At 39.7% G+C, this 22,349-nt stretch overlaps 1 protein-coding gene across 1 annotated transcript in view; it reads right to left on the reverse strand.

Moving 5' to 3' along the window:
- RFX6 (regulatory factor X6) overlaps window positions 1-22,086 on the reverse strand; it is a 35,613-nt gene extending 13,527 nt beyond the window's left edge. The window contains exons 1-9 of the mRNA XM_054393121.1: window positions 21,888-22,086; window positions 21,483-21,639; window positions 19,638-19,761; window positions 18,050-18,111; window positions 11,204-11,281; window positions 8,149-8,176; window positions 3,240-3,347; window positions 719-796; window positions 516-629 (exon numbers count right to left, since the gene is read on the reverse strand). Of these exons, the coding sequence (XP_054249096.1) occupies window positions 516-629; window positions 719-796; window positions 3,240-3,347; window positions 8,149-8,176; window positions 11,204-11,281; window positions 18,050-18,111; window positions 19,638-19,761; window positions 21,483-21,639; window positions 21,888-22,086 (948 nt within the window). The remainder of the gene's footprint in view (window positions 1-515; window positions 630-718; window positions 797-3,239; window positions 3,348-8,148; window positions 8,177-11,203; window positions 11,282-18,049; window positions 18,112-19,637; window positions 19,762-21,482; window positions 21,640-21,887) is intronic.
- Between the last annotated feature and the right edge of the window lie 263 nt (window positions 22,087-22,349).

Consider the following 22,349-nt stretch of genomic DNA (forward strand, 5'->3'; position numbering starts at 1 on the left):
TCACTTATTAGATGACACAAAGTGTAGCAGACAGGAATACCTTAACCCAGTATCCTTCCACCTTTGTAGCATGAACCCATGGCCTGGCATAACCTGTGAGTAACAGATTTGCATGTGGAATCACCTCAATGATCTGCCACAGACTCACTCTGCTGCTAGAAATTGCAACAATCTTTTAAGCAAAACCAAGGCTTCAGTCTTCATCCAGGTTTAACTCAGTCAGCTTTGTCAGTGAAGCACACAGGCATTTCTTTTAGCTACGTCCAAGAAAGGAGGTCAGGACTTCACCACTAGTGTGCTGCCTGTAGTCACACACCAAATGTGCAGCAGAGCTGAGGCTGGAGTCCAGCCCTACGTGGGTCAGTTTTATGTATGCTTCAATGGAATTGTTGCTGATTTACCCAGGCAGGAGGCAGAAAGCAGTCATGGCATCCTATTATTCTAACTTAAATGCTGGGTTTGTACAAGCAAAAGCTGTAACATGGTTAAGATTATGCATGTAGCTAAAAACTTACCTTATACAGTATGGAGTCACAAACACAGAAGATGTCAACGATGATGGGATTTTCAAGCAGAGGGAGAAGATGGTCAGGCATTCCTTGCCAAAAATGTAGTAAGAAATGCTGAATCTAAAGGAGTAGGAACCAGATTAATGGACATAACTTATTCTTGGCTCCCTGTGCATATATACCAAGAATGGGTGTTCAAACAACCTTACCTCTTCAAAGTTCCCATTAATTGCATTGTCAAGGACACACTGACAGTGTGTTTTGTACATCATGATAAGAGTATCTACCTATTTTGGAAGAAAGAAAGATTAAACAGAGTTTCTTAGCCCTCTCCTTTACTGCTATAATGATCTAGGCTTCTGCTTTCTGCTAGTATTTAAATACAGACTACAAACTGTATTGCAACTGAATTACAACAGGCAGTCTGTATATCCAGAGGGGATGAGGAGGTCACTCATCTCTAGTTTTTAATCAACAGCTTTAAGTCTCAATGCTGCTGTCAGAAATGCAGCATCTGAAACTACACACACTGTGAAAACGTGGATATCAAAGTAAGGCTAGATTAGCCAGGCAGATGGTAAAGTAAATTCACCTTTCTGAGAGTAAGATTAATCCTAAAGAGTAGTACAAGTTAATCATTAGGCTACTATAGGCGTCTATGAGTGTTCTGAGACATCATCTAGTTGGACAAATGAGAAAATAGCTGCCAGTCAGTTGGTCAAAGTTTAATCACTGCCTTAAAGGGACTGAACTTTAAAAAGCACAACTCCCTTTCATCTCATCAGGCTAATTTGAGTGGAGTGCTCCCTTCTTTTAGTAACTCTGCAGAGATGTTAAATGATTTTGTGAAAAAATGAGAGTGATTTTTTAACTTGTAGCAAATTAATTAAAAAAAAACCACAAACCACCAAAAAAAAGCAATCAAACAAAAAAAAAGAAACCTCCCTCCAACCAACCAACAAAAAAACTCCAAAAACCAAACACACACGAAAAAAAAACCTCAAGAACACTAAGAAACCTGTGAAGCATTTCAAGGAAATAAAACCATTCTTATGGTCCAGAATCAAAGAAGGCCTGTCACAGCTTCTGAACTTCTCTGGCAGAATGAGCTCTCAAATGAAGCTCCTACCACCTTATTTCCATAAGTTTAGCACACAAATGTCTTTGAAAATGGACTTTGCTGACTTTCTGAGCTGCTTCTGTAAGTATTTCTCTTTGAAAACAATGGGGAAAGTGTGAGACTCAAGAAAGTTAACAGCAATGTTTTGGTTTTTGGAAGGAGTTGCTGGAAGTTTAAAGTTTGGGTGAGTTTTCTTCAGAAGCATCAAATGTAGAAATTATCAACCTATTTCAGTGCAGACTGCTACATTTATGGAGATTTCAGTTGCATGCAGTTTCTTAGGAGTTTACTGCAGGAATCAAACTTCATGTACTGGCTCCTCTCCACAGAGTACCTAAACACCTTGGATTCAGTAACCCCTGGTCAGATGAATTGAAAGAGGGAAGGACAGTAAGGAATGAGAACAGGAGATAAGAGAACAAGGAATAAGGAAAGAGCAGCTAGGAAAGAGAGAGTGGGAGACACACAGAAATTCATAGTTTTTCCCACAGTTTCCTCATAACTCCATGATTCTGTCCCCAGACACAGCAACTGTGCTCTCCCACCTGGTTCCAGCATCAAAGCAACTACATGCTGCTGATGACCCAAAAATGAAAATAGAAGGAGTTTCATCTTTTTCTTCACTGTTGGAGTGGTAAAATTCAGTTTTGCTTACACTGCTGTGTTGGGTCTGCAAGGGACCTCAAGAGCTCTTCAGATTTCAGTGTTATAAGAATGCTGTATACATAAGAGAAAGGAGCAGCAGGGGATGTTCAGTATTGTGTACCAGTTTTTGGACTTTCTTTAGGAACTGTAAGATTCCCAGGCAAGACCTCTGTGCAGATATTCCTCAAAACAGGAATCCTAGGCTTCATTACTTTCACAGAACAAACGTAAGAGAAAGGGCTCAAGAAACAAAAAAGCTTTAAAGCAAGAGATCTCAAGACTACCACCATCATGACCTGTACTGAAGGCTACACTGGGAGAGTTCACAATGTGTATCAAAAAGTTTCTAGCACAGTGCAGGGATGTAGCAGTCTGTCGTGTGAGCAGAAACAATACAGATGTAACACACAGCCAACCAGTAAAAGGCATAAAATATAAACCAGCAACATTTCTAGCTGAACAGCTGCCCTTAGGATAAGCAACACCAAGTTTTGGCTTGAGAAATATTTTTTTCATTAAAAACTCCAAACCCAAACAAAAAAAAAAAAACCAACTAAGATTTTCACAATCTCTTTTCAAACAATTAATGAAAGAGTAAAATCAGAGTAAAATCGATTATTTGCTGTGAATTATTTGTTCTGATCTAATTAGAATAAAATTTACCTTAAATGCAAAGGCATTTGGAAGGAATACAACTTCCCAGCTATTTATTTTGCTCTCTCTGTCTCACATACCATCAGTTTCTAAAATACCAGGTCAGTTAATAGGTAAATAATTCAACCACCTTTCCAGTGGAAAGGCAGTTAATTGGTGTTAGTAAAGGTTTGCCCCCTCTATAAATCAGTCACCTCTGTTTGATTATGGACATTTCTGGCTCTTTCATGTCAATACCTCAAAGGCTAAGATAGGAAGAAACATTCTGTGGCAATTTTTGAACTGTAAGTCAGAAGCAGCTCTCATTTTACCTTGTCTTTAGAAAGGCAGCCTTGAAGCAAAAGATGTTGAGCGCTTGGAAACTCCGGGAGAAGAGTTCCAGTCTTGGAACTCAGAGAGTATTTGCGAGTGAAGCCACCCTGGAATGGAAGGGGAAAAAACAGGAATGTTGAAAGAGCTAAATACAGCTTAAAGTGAAACCAACAACTCATGCTGAGCTTGTACATGATCTCAGCAGGCTCTCAACAGTCCAGAATATTTACATTCAGCTTATCCAGATCTGTATTCCAGCTAATCCTTCCAAAATATTGATTCTTATCCAGCTCTGTATTCCAGCTCGGGAAGGTAATTAAATATGGACCAAATAGTTTTCAGAGTGATGCTGCATTTGAGCCACATTCCATTCAGGGAATTCTACGAGCTTTGGATTTAATCTGTGTTTAAAAGCTAAAGTAGAATACTGCTCTCCTCTACAGTATGGACTCTGATATCCTCACAGGGACCCTGAGTATTATTTGATATGTATCTTTGTATTTCAGAGACTTGGAGAACTGGAGGTATTAATGTTCTCTCTTGTGCTTTCCCTCCTCTGATAGCACAGAGACAGTGATTCCTGCTGTTTTACTATGGTAACCATTATTTTAGTTTATTGTAAGGCCTGATAATATTTCATGATGTTATGGATGTGATGTCATGTAGGGTCTATGGACACTTCTGAACCAAGTATTTATTATATAGCTTTCTGTGACTGTGGCTGACCAGACAAGAAGTTTCATATCTCAGTAAGAATGATACTCCCAGTTGTGTTCTCCAGTTACTTTGTTGAGATATGGTCAGTGCTGACTTGGACACAACAGAAATCCCTCTTGAATTATGCTAAATTCTGCTGATCTGAGCGTTCCTTTCAGTTCTTGAGAGTTCACCTTTTACACCTCTCAGCTTGTGGCACCTGAAATGTTGTAGACACATCTTGTACTAGTTACAGACTAGTGAAAAGATCTTGGATAACTATTAGCTGGTAGTCTTCAGAGCAATGAGATTGAAGGATGAAACAACAAGCAGTCTTGTATGGATGTATAATGATCAAGAAGCAATATATGGATAAATCAGCCCTTGTTTAGACCTCTAACATAACAACCCTCACAAAACCCTGATTTAGTCTACTTCTCAGTAAAGCTGAGCAGTACCATTCTGTGGTGACACAGCGTTACTATGCATATATTTATAACACACATGGCATTACCCTCATTAAGCTTGCAAATGGTATCATTAAGGTGAAACTCTTACCCTGAAGAGAAGCAATAAAATCTGCCTTATGATTCTGTCCTTACTGACTGAATCATACTTACTGTCACAGGACTGCATTCAAACCTAGAGAAGACTGAAAGGCTGAAATCTTTTGTTCCATTTTAGCCCATCCAGTCCTTACATTGGGGAAGTGAACAGAGCCTTGAGCAGACCTTCTGTGTATTCCTGTGCTAAATCCATTGCTTCCATGCAGATTCCCTTTGTACCCCTGGATGGAATTTATGACCAAGAACAAGGTATTTGAGCAGTACCTGAAGTGGCTTTTTCCTACCCTTTAGCATACAATCAGATATCCCAGCAGTGGGAACAGTAGGTTTACAGAGTAACATACAGTCTATGAAACATGAAAGGGGAGTATTTTCCTATAAATGTTGACTCATGAACTGGAGTCAGTTTCAAGTGAAATCCTCTCAAATTCTGAACTCAGAGAAGTACAACCAGAACAACTGACTTTGTCACCATATATATACCTCCCTGTTTAGGCAGGGTGTTACCTCTGCCAAAACAGACAGCAAGGAACAGAAGCATACATTATGCAAACACACTTTGCCTGTGCTATCTGCTACTCAAATACATGCAAAGCTCTAAGTCAAAGACATTGCAGAAATTCAGAAACATTAAGTACTTGCTCCTGTCAATACTTTTGCACTGCAATAATTGCCTGTTAGTATCAGGAGGTTTGTCTTTTTTAATACCAGGAGCAATCTTAATGATTTTATTATGCAATTACTCATGAAATATATTAAAAGCTCTGATTAAAAGGGATTAGTTCATTTAAAAGAAAGCAGTGATGGTGGTGGGAGGTTTAAGAGAAGGTAATCTGCAATATTTTTTACCTTGCTAATGGATTTATATGACTATGCCTCAGTTCTAGGCTTAATATTTTAACCCACTGCCACTTGCCCTTTCAATTTAATGCCATCTGTTTCTTAATGGCCATTTAACATTAAGATAATGACAGTAATATTATCTGCCTAATTAACCATGCAGACTCTAATGGTGCACTAACTGGTTTAGATAAAAGAATTTGCTGATATCTCCCCCTACAGAGAGAATACTAGAAAATGTGATAAAACATACCAGAAGTAAACAGTGTCCCTGGCACTCAATAAGTGTTCATTCAGCTGCCATTTGCTCAGTATATTTAGACAATCAGGGGTTTAACATCTTTTCAATGTCTTTATGTTCCTACTGAGAATTACACCTTCTGCAATCATTGTGAATCTTTCTGGAATACCTAACTGCATGTATTTTCCAAGCAAATGAATGAGGATATCACTTATTCACTTTAATGGGAAGTATGAGGCCAAATTTTCAGTATGCTGAGATTGGTAAAATTCAGTTTTCATGTATTTTGTTCCTTTAAGACCTGCCTGAAAAAATTCAGACAACACACAGCTAAACGATTGAGAATTCATAACTGATATGCTCTCACTTATTTCATAGAATGGCTTAGGTTGGAAGGGATCTTAGATATCATCTACTCCAACCTCCCAACCATGGGCAAGGAAGCCTCTCAACTAGACTCAGCTGCTCAAGCCCTCATCCAACCTGACTTTGAACACCCCCATGGAGGAGACATCCACAACATTCTTGGGCAGCCTATTCCAGAGTCTCACCAGCCTCATACTGAAGAAATTCTTCCCAAGATCCAGTCTAAACTTATTCTCCCTCAGCAAAAAACTATTCCCCCTTGTCCTGTCTCTAGACACCCTTATGACAAGTCCCTCTGCAGCCTTCCTGTAGGATCCCTTCAGACATCAGAAGGCAGCTCTAAGGTTGCCCTGGAATCTTCTCTTCTCTAGGATGAGCAACTCCAGCTCCCTCAGCCTATCCTCATAGCAGAGCTGTTCCAGATTTCTCTGTGATTCTTTTTCCAGGAAGACAGAAGTATTGAACTTTGGGACAGAAACAAGAAAGGTTTATGGAACTGTCAATTCCCAAACAGCCTGGGAATGTCACACCCAAGATGGAAGGAAATGTGCATTCATCTATGCAAAGGCAAACAGACATTTTCCACCCCTAAACTCTGAAAGAATGACTGCTCTAGCAGCACTCATGAATCCTTGACTAGGCTGGGGATATCCCATGGCACAGCACTATCTCTTTTTGATAAGGCCGCTGATTGTCAGAAGAGGGAAAATGCAGCAGATCTAATCTGTCTGAACCTCACTGAGATACTTGACATGATGTCACCATGGGAAATGATTTGTTATGCTGCTGAAAATGGGGATTAGTACAAGAATCTTAGAAACTGACTCCAGCTGAAATGCTAACAAGTTTTGTTGACAGGGAAACTGCTGGGTTGAAAAGAGATTGAAGACTCTCAAAGATCAGCCTTGGGGCTGAACTCATTGAACATTTCATAGAATAAATTGGCTGACATGAGCTAATAAAATCATCAATAAAGAGGAAGATTAAGAGGTCATGTACAAAGTTCTGCAGATAATGGCAATAAAGGGGATGAAAATCAATAGAGCAAAGCTACATTTTCAGGGACCAATGAGAATGTCTGCTATCAGCTAGGAGTTGCTTATCTGGCAATGAAAAAGGAGAAAGACTTGCTGGTTATCAGTTGATCACAGAGGCTGTATTTAGTCTAGTAAATTAAATGGTGTCAGGAAGTCTTAACAGTATTGTCCAGATTGGCCCCTGGCATTCCTTTGGCCCATGCCAGTTAACATTGTCCCAAACAATTCCTAGTCATGCTTCCAACAGGTACTGCATGGGAGGGATTTTTTTCTCTGTGGCAATGTGGCTGAGATGTGCCTGTGTTGTTTTGTAGGTTCAGAACTTGGATAGCATGGATGCAGGCTATTGCATGCCAGCTGAACTCAGTGTCAAAAAAAAACCAAACCAAAACAAAACAAAGAGACCTGGGAGCAATTCTTAACCCTTAATGAAAAATAATCCATAATTTTTGATGACCAGAAGGACAGTGACTATAGCAGAATACAGTAATGAAAATGGAGGCTACTGGTGGAAAAACAAAACAAAACAAAACCCAAACACAGTTCTAGGTTTCATCAGAAGGGATATTTTCAATAGAAAATTACCAGATTTCTTTCTTTTTTTCTTTTTTTTTTTGCTATAGAGACATTCAAATTGGAACAAGTACAGCGAAAGGCTGCAAGGCTGATCAGAAGTGACAAAATGCTGCTGTTTGTTCTGTCTTGCAAGCAAAAGCAGCAAAAAGACATCACAGGAAATTGTTATGAAGGGCAAAAAGATGCAAGAAAGACAATCCTGAACAGGAGGTATAAAATCCAGATTAATTTTAAAAAAAGGTCTTTTGGCTTCCAGTCAGACAAATGAGATTCTGTAAAAGCACTCTTGCAAAAGTAATGGATGCAAAAAAAAAAAAAAAAAAATTAAGCTAGAGCTTGATCCTTTGCTTAAGAGGGTCTATTATGAAACTATGTTTATGAGGAACTGGATTGACACAGGAACCCCAGAAGGTGCCTTCCAATCTTGTTTTTCTTTGAATATTTAAGAGCAGCTAAATATTCAGCTTTATGAGGGGGAAAAAAAAGTCATGCAGTGAAAAATATTGTTCTAATTTTCAAAGAAATGAATGTGAACAAAACCACAGATCACACAGGATTTGGATAGGAAACAGATTACAGCACTTACCTCATTCTTTAACTTGCTTCCAGAGAACCTTTGAAAAATAAACAGATTTAATTATTTTCTTTGTAAGCAGAGCATTTTTCCGGTTTGTATATATACACACATTTATTACAGCTATACAAAATAGATCAGTTCTAATTAGATTTAGTGAAGTGTGATCATTTCTCTAAGCAAAATCACACTTTTTAACTTCTTCCATTGCCTTGCATGTGCCTGAGGGTATTAGGAAACCTTCTAATGTCTTGAAAATATGAGAATTCAGATCATTGACCAAGCATCAAAGTATAAAAGCAAGTCTGAGTTAAACAGACCTTAAAGATCATCTAGTTCCAACCTCCCTGACATTGATAGAGACATCTTCCACTAGACCTGGCCTTGAACACCTCCAGGAAGGGAGCATCCACAACCTGCCCAGGCAACCTGTTCTAGTGTCTCACCACCCTCACTGGAAAGAATTTCTTCCTAATATCCAGTCTAAATCTGCCTTCCTCAGACTTCAGTCTGCTCCTTCTCATCCTATCATTACAAGTCCTTGTAAAGTCAGTCCTGGTTTTCTTGTAGGCTCCTTTCATAGTGACCTCCCATTCCTCTTCATCACAGCACTATTTTCATGTGGGTGAAACGTAGCTCTGAGATCAGAGATTCACTAACTGGCAAAAACGTGTTGCAGTATGGTGAATATCCTATTAAGAGTTCAGCTGAGAAGATTCCCAATGAAGTCATTGCCTGTCAGAAAACCATCCAGTGTAGAAATTAAAAATCCTATGTTACAAATCATGACTACTAAAGCAGAGACTGTACAATGATAGAGATTCTAATGAATCAATATAATGATAAATATTGTTTGATTATTGTTATTTCCTGCTCTGGTTGCTGCCAACTGATAAGATACTGTGGGCAACATGAAGTCTTATAATTATTAGTGGTAACATTGTGATCTCATGCTGTTGAGAGGCAGAAAACCAGAAACTGAACAGTTGTGCAATTCCTTTTGCCCAGGGCCTGACAGTTCCCATCCCGGTATGACCTAGCACGTTACCAACAGAGTTCCCTTAACTTTTGATGGATGAGCATGAAAGAAGGAATCACTTAGCAGATTACAATGTGGAGCTAATTAGCCTCGTAGCTGGATGTGTTTGTTAAGGACTGTGGATTTCCCACGTGCAGCACAATATGCACAGTAGGTGCATCAAAAAACAGGAAGCAGCACCTGCAGTGCTCCTCCAGAGCCTTAATTGCTAACTAAAGCTACCCTCACACAGTGCTGTGGATACTAATGGGTTTTGGTGTCAGTGCCAAGGCTTGGTGTTTAAAGGAACCAGCAGGTCATAATTAGAGGGGAATTTAAAGATTCAGGCATCTGCAACCCTCCATTTAAGGATTATTGGACTCAGCTCAGCTACCTAAATATTAATCCACTAATGCTAAGTTTGAAATGGCAGCAGAGGCCCATATTTAAGCAACCAAACTGAGGCCCATTTCCCATTCTAGCCCTTTGACAAGCTGTCTACTAAGGTGCAAGCCTTGTGGTAAAGGCCTCCATATTCCTACACTTGTGCAAGGGTACAGTGTGATCTGATAAACATTATCAACCCATGTATTCTTCCTTCCTATTTCTGCCCCAAGCAGGAACAATTTTTATAGCTCACCTACCAGAACAGATATCAGGCAAAGGACAGATTTTATGATGGATCATTATGTGCAGCAGCCAGGAACTGGGAGATTTGCTCTAAATCTTGAAGCCCTGTGTTGCTTGACTCTTTCCTTACCCAGAAGCTTCTAAACCCCAGCCTGCTGTGTCATTTTCTTTACACAGACAAACCCAACTACAGTGATGGGCCAGGCAGTGTCAAATGAGCATTTAAGCTTCTGTTCTAGATCAGCTAGGGAAGCACTTTGGCTGCTGGACCCTGGCAATGCAACATTTCATACATGAGAGCACAAGTCCAAACAAAGAAAAGTTCCTAACTAGTGAATCTAGTGAATATTCCTGAAGGTCTTGGAGAATATCTGTATCATCTGTATAAGACTGTACACCATCAGAAATCCAGCTGTGGGGAAATTTGCAGAACTTCCACTTTCTTTGCATTCACTGCTGCTCGACTGAACAAGGACAGAGCTTTATGTGAAAATGGAAGTGGCTGACATAATGCTGAGGGCCCACTGTGTACCTCCCACACCTCTGCAGCTCTGGATAAACAGTGGGCAAGGAAATGGCATGTTGCAGCCTGTTACACCTTAAGTCCTGCAGGGCAGGGATCCTTCCTTTTAAGCATTATTAGCAACATTACCTTCAATTTCTACACTCATCCTATCGTTTTAGAAAAAGCCTCTTGGGATATAGCCTAAACCTGCCAGAAGCTGCATTTTCTGTGTGTGCTTACAAACTCATTTGTTCCTTTCCTTTCTCAGAGTCCCCACTCACACAGGTATACTGCCACAGACAATGAAAGCCATCATTCAAGCCATATGTGAACAGAGACATTTGTTTTACGAACTATTAATCTTTGGCAAACCAACAGGCAGCTATCGTAACATATTGATCCTGCTAGCTGTCCCTTAAATAAATATAATTAGAGCTTCCTGGGTTAGGTTTAAACTGATATTAGCCAGTCAAAGGACCTGTAAATATTAATCTACACTGACCCCTCCCTCCTGCCCACAGGTGCCAGCTTCACACCATTCTCCAGACGTTTCATAATGGGAAGCTGTCCTGGGGAAAGAACTCAGAGGGTGCTACAGAAGCAAACAAAATGAGACAAGTGTTCTGGAAATGCTGTTTTGCTGCCTCCTGTGAGCTTGAACAAATCCTCTGCTGTCAGAGGTTGATGCAACTCTACATTGGCTGCAGCAGGGCCATACTGGATGGCATTGGCAAAAGATCTGGAGCAACCTCTTAAAACAAAATCGATGTTTTCTAAGGAGAAAACTGCTGTTTAAATCTAGGTATGACAGATAGGGAGATATGCAGCAATACTAGCTCTGGTATCAACAAAAACTAGTGTCCTAGGGAAGGTTAAAGTTAAACCTTCATGGACTAAGCCTCAGAAGTTAGTACCTGGTTAAGCCTTTCCCAGAATACACAGAGTGGTAGTATGCACTGCTTTCTTTAATGCCAATTCCATAATAGTGATATCTGTGGGGAAAAGAAAGAGAGGGGGGTTTATGAGTACCATATCAAGTAAAGCAAACTGTCAAATTGATTTTCAATGCTTTCTAAAAGCTTAACAGTGTCTACCAATTCCTTTCACTGACATGAAACCATATCTTGTCTCACAGAAAACATTACTGTCACGATTAGATCCCAAATTCAAGGATAGGAGATTCTTTACATTTTAAACACTTCCTCCCTTACAAGACTGTAAAATCCCTAAAACATACCATATCTCTTTTCCCTAATGTGCATTCTCTTTCATTTTACTTCATTTGTTGAATAGGTGATGGGTTTGGTCTACCAGGTTTATTACTATTGCATTTAGTCAGTCCCACAAGCCAATTCTTAGTTCAAAATAACTCACCTATGTACCCTATAAATTACTACTCAGCCTCCTATGAATAAAAATGCTAACACGTCATTTATTCATTCATTCTTCTCTCAGGTTCTAAGCTGATTGACTCTAATTTTTTTAGCCATTTGAACAATCCTTATCCACATTTGTCTCTACTGCAGCTCTCCTGGAGATTACTGCCCCTAAATTGAGCTGGAAGAAGGAAAGGTGCCTGTTGCTCAGGCTCTGCAGTGCTGAGCCTAACACCTTAACCAAAGACACTAAAGAAGCTGGGTTGGTGCTAAGAAAACTGGCTATGCAGCAGATACTTACTGCTGTCTGCTGATTTTGCTACAAAAGAGGTGACCCTCAGGAGAAGGGCAGAAGAGCAAGCTGGGGGCAGCTCTCTCTTTATTGGTCATAGCAAAGGTTACCTGAGTTCATCTACCAAAGGTGATAGGGCCTGTCTTATAAATTCCACTTGACAGATTTAAAACCTGACTGCATTAAACCAAATTTGTCAAAGACTGTTATGGACACTATGCTCAGGTTCTTTTATTTTTAACTAAAATTAGCCTGAAAACACCATGGCAGCTGTTTTAATCAAACTGTTTCACAGTAGCACTTGTACTCCAAGTACATGTCCTGCAAACCAAGGCTAACTTGCAACCCACTGCACTAATTTCACTGGATTTTCTCAAAAGCTAGGAGAAATGCACTCTTCAGACACAAGCAATAGCTCACAGACCACAAAAATATAAATTTTCAGCTCATCTCTGCTCTTCTTAGTGATGCCCATTAAAAATAATCACAGTCTTGCTGTTTGCTCTTGGATGGGCCAGTCACAGGTAAAAGCAAAACTCTCAAATGGTTTCTATTCTAAAAGCTGCCTAAAGGCATTAGATACAAATGATAATTAAGAAAATGTTCATTAGGGTGATATATATTTGCTGATCCTTAAGGGGCTGAAACAGTCAAGTTTTCAGCCAGTTTGCTGTGTGCTCTCAGGACTTTAGAGCCAGGAAGGGTGGCAGAAAGTGGCTGCTGTTAAACATGACAGCTTTTACTGCTCTGCTGAAACTGATGCATCTGCATTAGCACCAGGAGATCACAGTGGTACCTGGGGACTCATAGGAAGGTCAAAAGCTTCTCCTCCATTTCTTTACTGTTAGTCTTCCTGTCCTAAATTACACACCACCTAATTTCAATATAAATGTATTTGGGCAAGGAAGAGGAACTGCTGTATGATTTGGATTCTCAGCTTTCCAGTGGTAGGCAAGGTTCCTGCTCTGGAATGCCCCAAGATACCAGAATTTGCTATTCTGACATCTTGTTACATAGAGAGTAGATCTTTCAGTACCTATTCTGTGTGCATTAAAGGCACAGCAATTATCCTGACGTCCTTCTCTGTCGCTAAACTTCTAGTCCTAAAACAAAACCCAGCTTTCCAGTCATGACACAGGAGCAATTAAAAAATACAGTCTGTACTTTTCAAGCTCTGTCTGGCATGCTTCACAGAGTAGTAAGATATGAAGATTTCTACTCTCTTACAAGCCAAAGTCATTATCTGCACAGCTCATCTTGGGCTCCCTGTTGAGAGGAGAGTACCCATCTCACACACACTGATAATGTCCTTAACCTACTAACTTCTTTCTGTCACTTTATATGCATATTTCTATTTGTATGTACAGTCTACATCTATTTCACTATTTACACCTCTGTTGCATAATTAATACAATGCAGCCTGTCATCATAATGAATTTAGTCTCACTTTTTTTAACAAACCTTTTTAAAAACAAGCTGAATTGCTTTCCTCTCTTAGTTTCAGGGGTTTGTTGTAACATCTGTTCCTATGCAACTAGTAGCCCTGATTTTAGCATACACTGACACAAATGATAGCTGATAAGGAAATGATAGGCTTAAGCTGTTCAGGGACTTGCAATAAGTTGTTATCACAGGGCCAGCTGCCATATCAGTTTTATTAACCCACTAAATCACTCCTAATAAATAAGATAATAGTTTTTCAGACATGATGGATAAAAGCTAAGATTCACATTGATCAAAGTCTACAAAGAAATTAAATTGTAACTTGAGCTCAAACAGTCTCTGTGTGTATGGAGTGAGCAGTGTGCACGTTCTCCTGAAGAGCTGCTTCAGGCAATTCATTACATCTGAATTCTAGCAGTGGCCACAGTATGTTCAACATTACCTATGCAAAAAAGGCAGATTTGGAACCTGCTGCACAGACAACTGTTGCTTATGAAATCCTAATCTAAGAGAGCAGTTTGTAGTATTTATCATATTTGGTCTTCTTCCACTCAGCAATAATAGAGGATACTTCCCCTACCTTCCACAGTCTGGAGTGATTAGCATGGGAATGACATGAGTGAATTTGGTTAACAAAATGGTATTCCACATGTTGCACCCTCTTGGCCAAAGGTTTAAATAACTGGTTTGGTACTGACACTTTGGTGCAAATGGGGTGTTGGATGTAAATACATACAGACTCTGACTCAAAGCTTATTTAAACCCTTTAAGACTCTTTGTCCAGAACTGGAGATGACAAATGCTGCTTGGGATCAGAGGAACTAACATTTGTCTGTCTCACACCTTAGAACATCACCTGTATCTCACACTTTAGAGCAGTGGTTCTTTCTCAAATCCAATTCATGATCATGAGAATGCTAGAAAGAGCTTAGCCTTGCTTTAGTGTGGAAGAAATTGTCATTTTTCTATCCATGCTTTTGCAGCATCTGGCTCCTGGACATTGGTCAGAGCTCCTAAGCAATTTGGCCATATGAAACACCACTGTCAGAATAATTAGTACTATTACAGCTCCTCCTAACATTATATGGAAACAATGACAGCAACAACAGAAATAAAACAAGCTCACTACACTCCCATTCTTAAAAGAATAGCATTAAGAAATGTCTCTTACCAGTCCCAGTAAACCCAGCTTTGCTTCACACAGAAACAGCTTACTACATTTAGAGCTCATGCTGACATAAAAGCAGAGAGTAACTAGCCCTAGCCATTTGCTGAAATTGATGAACAGTCACTTAAATGGCTTCTTAATTTAATGGAAATACTTCTGTTAATGATTTTTTGTGTGTGTGTGACTAACTGCTACCTGGTGAAAGCAGAAATTAATTTGCTCCTGAGTAAGTTTGTAGTTCTGAGAGGAATAAGGTCCACAACATCAGAGACAGACATATAGATGATCAGAGATCATTATTTATCCTGCCACTTCTCTATGACTACTTGCTGCTGCACTCAGTTTCTGAGCTAGAGATATTGTCATTTTTGCCTCTTGTAAGGTCCTTTGTTGTAGAGCAAGAACAATGTAAATATAATTTAGTGGAAATGAGAATTGTAGAGGAAAAGACTCAGAGGAAAAAAAAAGGAAACAAATGCCAGATGTTCAAACAAAACCTGCTGATGCCTCATCCCTTTGAGGAAATTGTTCAAGAACAGTTAATCCATATGAAAATATGGCACATAATACCACCAAGGTCAATAAGGATATGGGATCTGATGAAGAAATGTTGGGCATGAGGTATTTCTGTGCTAATACTGCTGAATGTCTTAGAGGAAAGGGGAATATACTGACACATGCCCCAAAACAATTAACTTTGTAGCTATATCCCCATGTTAAAAAATAGATTTGAAACATACTCCTTTACTCAGAGGTTGATTTGCTGTGCTTTAAATTATGCAGACACAAGATGCTTTTTGGAAGTTTGGATACTGATTAGATCTTCTTTATCGATTCATTAGACACATCAGAACAAAAATAAATGAGCATTTGGGAAACTTCTCCTCTTGTACCATCTCATTCTTGGTAACTTGAAAATGGTTCTTCAAATATGTTGGGTTATGAACCTGAGAAAGACTTCACCAAGGCAGTGATGAATTAGTGGGTTGCCAAATATTCCATACAGATTATGAATGACAGATTTTCTAAAACCCTAAACATAACCCCTGCACAAAAGTCCATTTGCAAAGCTAAGTGTCTGCATTAGCTTATCCTTGTAACTACAGCTGAACTTCACTACAGCTGGCAATACACAAAAATCCTTCTTTTCCCCCTCTAAATCTAATAGAAACTATCCTCAAAACCCCTCTATTCAGCATCCACAAGTCGTCTACAAAAAGAGAAATCAACTTCAGTTCCAATTTTCCTCTGGATTGTGCAGATTGTGTACTCTCTCCTGAAAAACACCAATGTGAGACTATGGTAGAAATTAGGCAAGAACTGTCCTCTGAGAAGGAGAGACAGACAGAGAGACAGACAGAGAGACAGACAGAGAGACAGACAGAGAGACAGACAGAGAGACAGACAGAGAGACAGGAAAATATTCCATGCAGGCTTTATTTCCTTTGGGTTTCATCTTTATAATAAAATATATACTTCAGTCAAGCTCAGAAAATAGGATGGTTTTGGAAAAAAAGATTTGGAATTCAAATTCTTTCCCACCCTTACTATACTTCAACAAAAACTTAAAATACTCAAATGCCATCTCCTATGCATTCTTCAGCAAAACCAAGGTGGACTCCAACTGGCCATGTCTTATGTTTCAAAGGCAGGAATTAAAACTGAGCATAATGATGTGAAACAAGCCTCCAAAATTAGAAATTTAAATGATGCACCTTTCAGACTTTCTTAGTATGTTGCAAAGCACTTAGAAAAACCAGAGCCTTGTGATTTTTTTTTTCTCTTTTTAGTTTCCTTTTGAGTTTTGCTCAAAAATTAGTCAGATGACTAGCTTTACACTTAAAGGCTAAAAGTCATTAAAAATAAAGAGGTTTTCCCAAACAAACAGAATGTTCACATTTCTTCTATCACTATCAGTATTCTGGTTTTCTACCTGATTCCTTAGCACAATGCTTCTCTGCTAATTTTCTGGGCTTTAGTTTTGTTTCTGTAAACCATCAACTCTGTGCTTTCTTCTGTAAGTCAAGGAGAGTTTTCTGAGTCTTATTAAGTACAAAAACACATTTTTAACCTTTAAGTGTAAGAAAAATCCTAGGGCTACTCATATTTAAAGACACATATCCCCTAAAAGATAGGTATTGATACTAAAGGGTTCCTTTTCGTGTATACACAGGACACTGGACAACATCTGTCCTAATTTGCTCATTATATCAGTGACTTATTTTTAGGAAAATCGATTCTGGAATCAATAGCTTGATAGCAGATAAGGATCTCATTGAAATTTGATTTGGCACTGAAAATCATGAAGTTTTTCGATAGTTACTTTAAAAGAACAAAATTAAGCAGCCCTATTTTCTGTTGCATGATGCAGGCACACACTGTTTAGGTTTAAGTGCTTGTTTTTACTGGAGATGGATAAGCACTGAAGTAGCAGTTTAAAACACAACACTCAGAAAAGCTGAGCCAGCCTTGATTTCATGCTATGCACAGAACTGTTGCTTTTGTGACTCCTCAAATAAGGGTTTCCTAGGATTACCCAACTCAGAGCTTGACACTAGCAATTACTTCAGAGCATTATTCTGCATTTTCTATGTTTCCTGCACCAATACACCACACACTTCTTCATTTCGTTAATAAATAGCATTCTCCTATTATAAAATAAGATCAGACTGAGAAGAAATAATCAGTTTCTCCTCAGCAGTTCCTCTTTGTCCCTACCAGGACACAAGAGAGGAGGTGGATGTAAAGGATTATGTTGTTATCACTATTCACTACAATTTTACATTATCATGGCCAAGAAGCAAAACTTACAAAAAAATTCACCACAGATGATATCTAATTATCTGTGATCTGTTCCAACAGCCTAATATTCTACAGATCAAATATACAAATTAACTGGATACATTACATATGAAATGCCTACACTGGAAGTTGAGTACTCATTTGTTTCAGAGCTTTTACAAATTACAGATTCACAGATTGCACTGGGTTGGAAAAGACCCTTCAAAGGTTATCTTGTCCAAACCCCCTGCAACAAAGACCAGAATACCTTCTTAGCAATTTAAGAATATACTTTTTTTCTAGTGTCTTTGCCTTAATCCATACTGCTATGTAGTGAACACGAATTGCTTCATTTGTAAAAGGCAAATAAAATCATGGTTAAATTGCACATTACTTGTACAATGATAAGCAGCTGCAACAAAGACATATGTATTGTATAATGTTTTTCATACATAGAATTTTAACATATTTGCAACAAATGCATGGCTCTATAAATATAATTCCAGGTTTTAGAAGCTTAATCAGTTTGATTTTCGGAATTAGGTCTGCAGTAATGTTTTCAAACTCTGTATCAGCTTCATCATGCACATTAAAGTTATTACTTGAAACTTGCCACTTAGCATATACCATGGAGACATGGCAATTAATGCAATTCCTAGAATGTGTACAGTAAGTGGAGAGACAGATAACTGTGTCTTACTTTGAGTGGCCTCTTGTTCCGAGCCGCCTTGTGGTAAGGAGAGGGAATTTCTGACGAATGGTCTAAAGAGAAAAGTAACTGTGTCAATTTCTAGCACTGCTGCTTCCTTAGCATCCTGATCATAGTGTAAACACATCATCCAATGTAGCCCACGACTAAGTATTTGCAACACTTTTGTTACAACAACCTATTAAGCATGTTTTACACTGCAGATGTCCTTCCATCTTCACTCAGCTTTCTGTGTATCTTCCCACCTGTGAACTCCTTTCCACCTCTTCTTCCTTTCCATTTTCACTTCTATAATTTAAAATTTGGGTTTATTCCCCACAATCCTGCTTCATTCAGATCTCTAAAGTACAACTGTATCTTTTGTTTCAGAGAGAAAAGCAGAATCAGGGAAAGAACTTCCCTCTACCTATTTTATCCTCAAAGTCAAACAACCAGAAATACTTGATTTTTTTTTTAATTATTTGAAAAGCATGATTTGAAGCTTAAAGCAAGCAAATATTTACCTTGCAGGTACTTCTGTGTCCTCCACTATCAAAGTGTTGGACAGTTTTAAATTTATGTTCACTGAAACCCTATGAAAGTTTCTGTTGGTTCTATGTTGAACATAATTCACGTTGTGTAATTTAATCCAAGTCAAGCAAAACATTCTGCCACTAGACTCTGGGGATTGAGATTAGTGCCCTAAAACCATCCCGCCCTTCCTGTAAAAAAAAAAAAAATAGGCTTCAGGCAAAAGATTTAAGTTAAAAACTCATTCAGTAATAGAGGTGGTTCCAACAGATATAGCTAATAAATAGATCACTATGACAACAATTTTTAAATGCAAAGCTGTTGTCTTCCTCACTTATACTGGAACTGCATCATGCAAATAAAACATCCACTTTCTCAGAATATCTGATTCAAGAGGGGAAAAAAACGAGTAAGTGAACATCTTATGAACTGGATTTTAAATCCATTATTATTATTTAATTAATGCATCTTGCTATGGATGAACAATGACTAGATCAGTATTGTTTAAAAAAAAAAAAGAAAGAAAAAAAAGAAGATCCTTGAAGCATTTTTGGTTTCCTGTTTCACTAACTACTGAGGATTTAATTTGAAGAGTTCACATCTCCCTTTCATTAAATGACTTCAGGATTAATTGTAAAGAAGGGTAGAAAAGAGGATGAATCAACAATTTGTGCTATTAATCGACTCTTTGTGTAATTGATTTTTATTCCCCTTCTTGTGTCACATCTCACTTTACACTGCCTTTAGTATAATTAAAAGTGTCTTCCATGTCAGATTTACTTTTGTGGGAAGAACCTTATTAAAGTCATCATTAAAAAAAGGGGAAAAAATAATCCCAAAGCACTTGCAGAAAGTGTCCTTTTTTATATATATATATGAACTAACAATAAATCAAAGAGAATTTCAGTTTCATTCTCCTAAAGCTGATGCTGTGAAATCACTTCATATGGAAGTGTAAGTTAGTCTGATTCCAGGCACATCAGCCGGAGAGAATGTTGACACAGGTGTACAAAGTGTTGATTCCATCAAATAATTAATCTAACAAATTATGACAGCATTTACTCTTTACCTTCCCAAAAGTTGCAGCACAGGCAGGTTCCAGCTTCTCCTTTCTGCAGAAGTCTAAATAATGTGCATAAAGGATACATCTTGGTAAACAAACTCCTTCACAGACAATGTAGTTTTCTTCCAGCCTGTATAGAGAAAGAAATTGCCAGAGTAAGAAGCAACATGCCACATCTCTCCGTTTTATTTTCCTTCTGGGTTTTGGTATTGACCTCTTTCTTCCCTTTTTTTTGTTTGTTTTTTTGTTTGTTTGTTTTACTAAAGAATTCCTTGAGAGTTTCTCCTGAAGAGGACAGACAGTAGGGACTTACTCCACACTGGGTGCTTAGGTTATTTGCAGAATATGAAAAATCTGGAGCCAGGTCACTTTTCTTAATGAGTCTTTTTTTCAATGTCTGGACTTTTTTTCTTTATATGAATAATTAAACAATCATCATCTATGAGCCAGTCTTGCTCTGACAATAAGAGCACTAGCTAGACTACGAAAGACTTGGATTTAAGTCTGCCCTTTGAAAGAGCAGGGGCTCCAATATCCATCTTCTGTCCCACTGTGTCTTTAACACCTGGGCTAATGTCTCTTTTTTTCCTACTTTTGCTTTTTAATTTCCACATGCTGGATTTGAAACAGTTTCTTAACCAAACCACACTTAAAAGCAAGGAACTGTTTCTTTGTTTGTTTGTTTGTTTTGTTTTGCTGAAGGGGATGAATTTTTATGTAGCTTCCCAATCAGTTTAGGCAATACAAGTGCCTAGTGATAGTCATTAGAGTAAATGTCTTTAAATGGAAGTGAAACACTGGCTGTCTTCACTTGAACTGAACTCTTGGTAACAGCTGGGTATTTCACTGCTGTCCTGTTTCTTTTCTTTATCAGTTTATATTATTTGCTACTCCTGGGATATTGTGCAATAAATTTATTTCTCAAATTACAGAAATCTGTAAGAAAATAGTGTGTAGGAAACACTGCATACCAAATAATTTTGCACTGACTCATCAGACTCAAATAATTTCAATTTACACTTATCAGTCTGATGTAAACTAGCCTAAGAAACTGCCTAATTTGGATTACTCTTATTTTTCAGTTAGAACAACAACAAAAAAATCTAATTTTCAGTCTGCATTTGGTAACTAAGTTCCATTTGATTCAACAGCACTCCCCTCTAATTTCAAGTGTGCTTTAACAGAAGCATTTAGCAATTAATGTCTGCAGAATATAGCCTCTTATTTGGTTAATTTTTGCTTAGATAAAATGAAGGTAGGGCTTCTGCAGGTGGTAACATTTAATGTAAAAAAAAAAAAATACATAATGAGGCAGGGGAAATCAGTTTCAGCCTTGAAGGATAATTAAAACACCTATTCACAAATGTAATTCTTAAGTAATGTTTCATTCCACACTTTTAAAAATACATTTCATCAATAGCCACGTACTGTGAGAAGCTGACAGCAACTATCCTTAACTTACATCCTTCTGCTAATTAAAAAAACAGAAATTTGGGGTTGATCTCCTTACTTGTAGATGAGGTTTATATAAAAAAAAAAAAAAAAAACCCACACAAAAAACCCACGAACTATCCAAACACCCCACAATCCTGCTACATGACAAGTACTTCTGAATGAGCTGCGAGTTGTAACCATCCACGCCGTCTCAGCTTTTAAAGAAAAGTCCCTCCTGGCCTGCCGGACACACCGGCCCGGTCCTGCCGGGGTACGGCAGGGTAGAACCAGTGGTGTCCCCTACGAACGGACAGACCTGCGGCGCCCAGGTGGCTCCGAGAGCAGGTGCTCCGCCGCCACCACCACCAGCCCCAGGCCGACGGTCAGCAACGGGTGCTCGGTGCCTCCGGGCCCTACCATTGCAGGGTGAGCTGCGTCTGCTTCTTCTTGTCCTTCATGATCTGCGTGATGCTTTTCTTGGCGGACGGACTCTGCTCCGCGGCTTTCAGTGCACCATCGCGAGTGTCCGCATCCTCTTCTTCCGAGGAGAGAGCTTCGCTGTTAAAGCGTGTTTCTGAACGCCGGAGGGGAACAAGAAGAGAAGCCCAGGGGCATCGTTACCGTCAGGCAGCAAGCCGCTCCGGCCCGTTTTACTGGCCGCCCTGCCCGGTGCTGCCCGAGGGGCCGGGCTGAGGCCGGACAGCACCTGCCTGACCTCGCGTCCCTGCGGACCCCAAGCAGCACCGGCGGGTCGGGCGCTCTTCCGCGCCTCTCTCTGGCCACGGGCGGACCGGGGAACGCTGTCGGTACCCCACATCTCACCTGACTTGATGCCGGCGGACAACGCCGACTCCGAGAGCCCTCTCTCGGCGCTCGCCGAGGCGCAGAGCTCCTCCTCGGAGTAGGGCAGCAAACCTCGCCCCACTAGGTCCGCGTAGCAGTCCTCCTGCGCGGCGGAGGGCACCGCCTGTGCTGCCGGGAGGTGCAGGAAGGCGTCTTCTTGCTCGGGTCCCTTGGCCATGCTCCTCATCGGCGCCCGCTCTGCCCCGCTGCCGAGCAGCCGGCGCCCATGAGGCAGCGGGAGGGGAGGGGACGAGGCGGACTCGACGGCAGCCTTAGGGCGCGGGGGGCTCCGGCTGGGGCATGAGATGCTTATGCGGGGCTCTTACACCGCGGCGGGAGACGGTGTCAGCCGAGCGCCGACGCCGGCAGCGTGATGAGGAGTAGAAGCAAGGCGGGGGCGGCGTCTGGGGGACAGGTGCTGCCCTACGGCGCCGTCCAGAG

Source organism: Indicator indicator, chromosome 27, assembly GCF_027791375.1.
Source record: "Indicator indicator isolate 239-I01 chromosome 27, UM_Iind_1.1, whole genome shotgun sequence".
In the NCBI taxonomy this organism is placed as follows: domain Eukaryota; kingdom Metazoa; phylum Chordata; class Aves; order Piciformes; family Indicatoridae; genus Indicator; species Indicator indicator.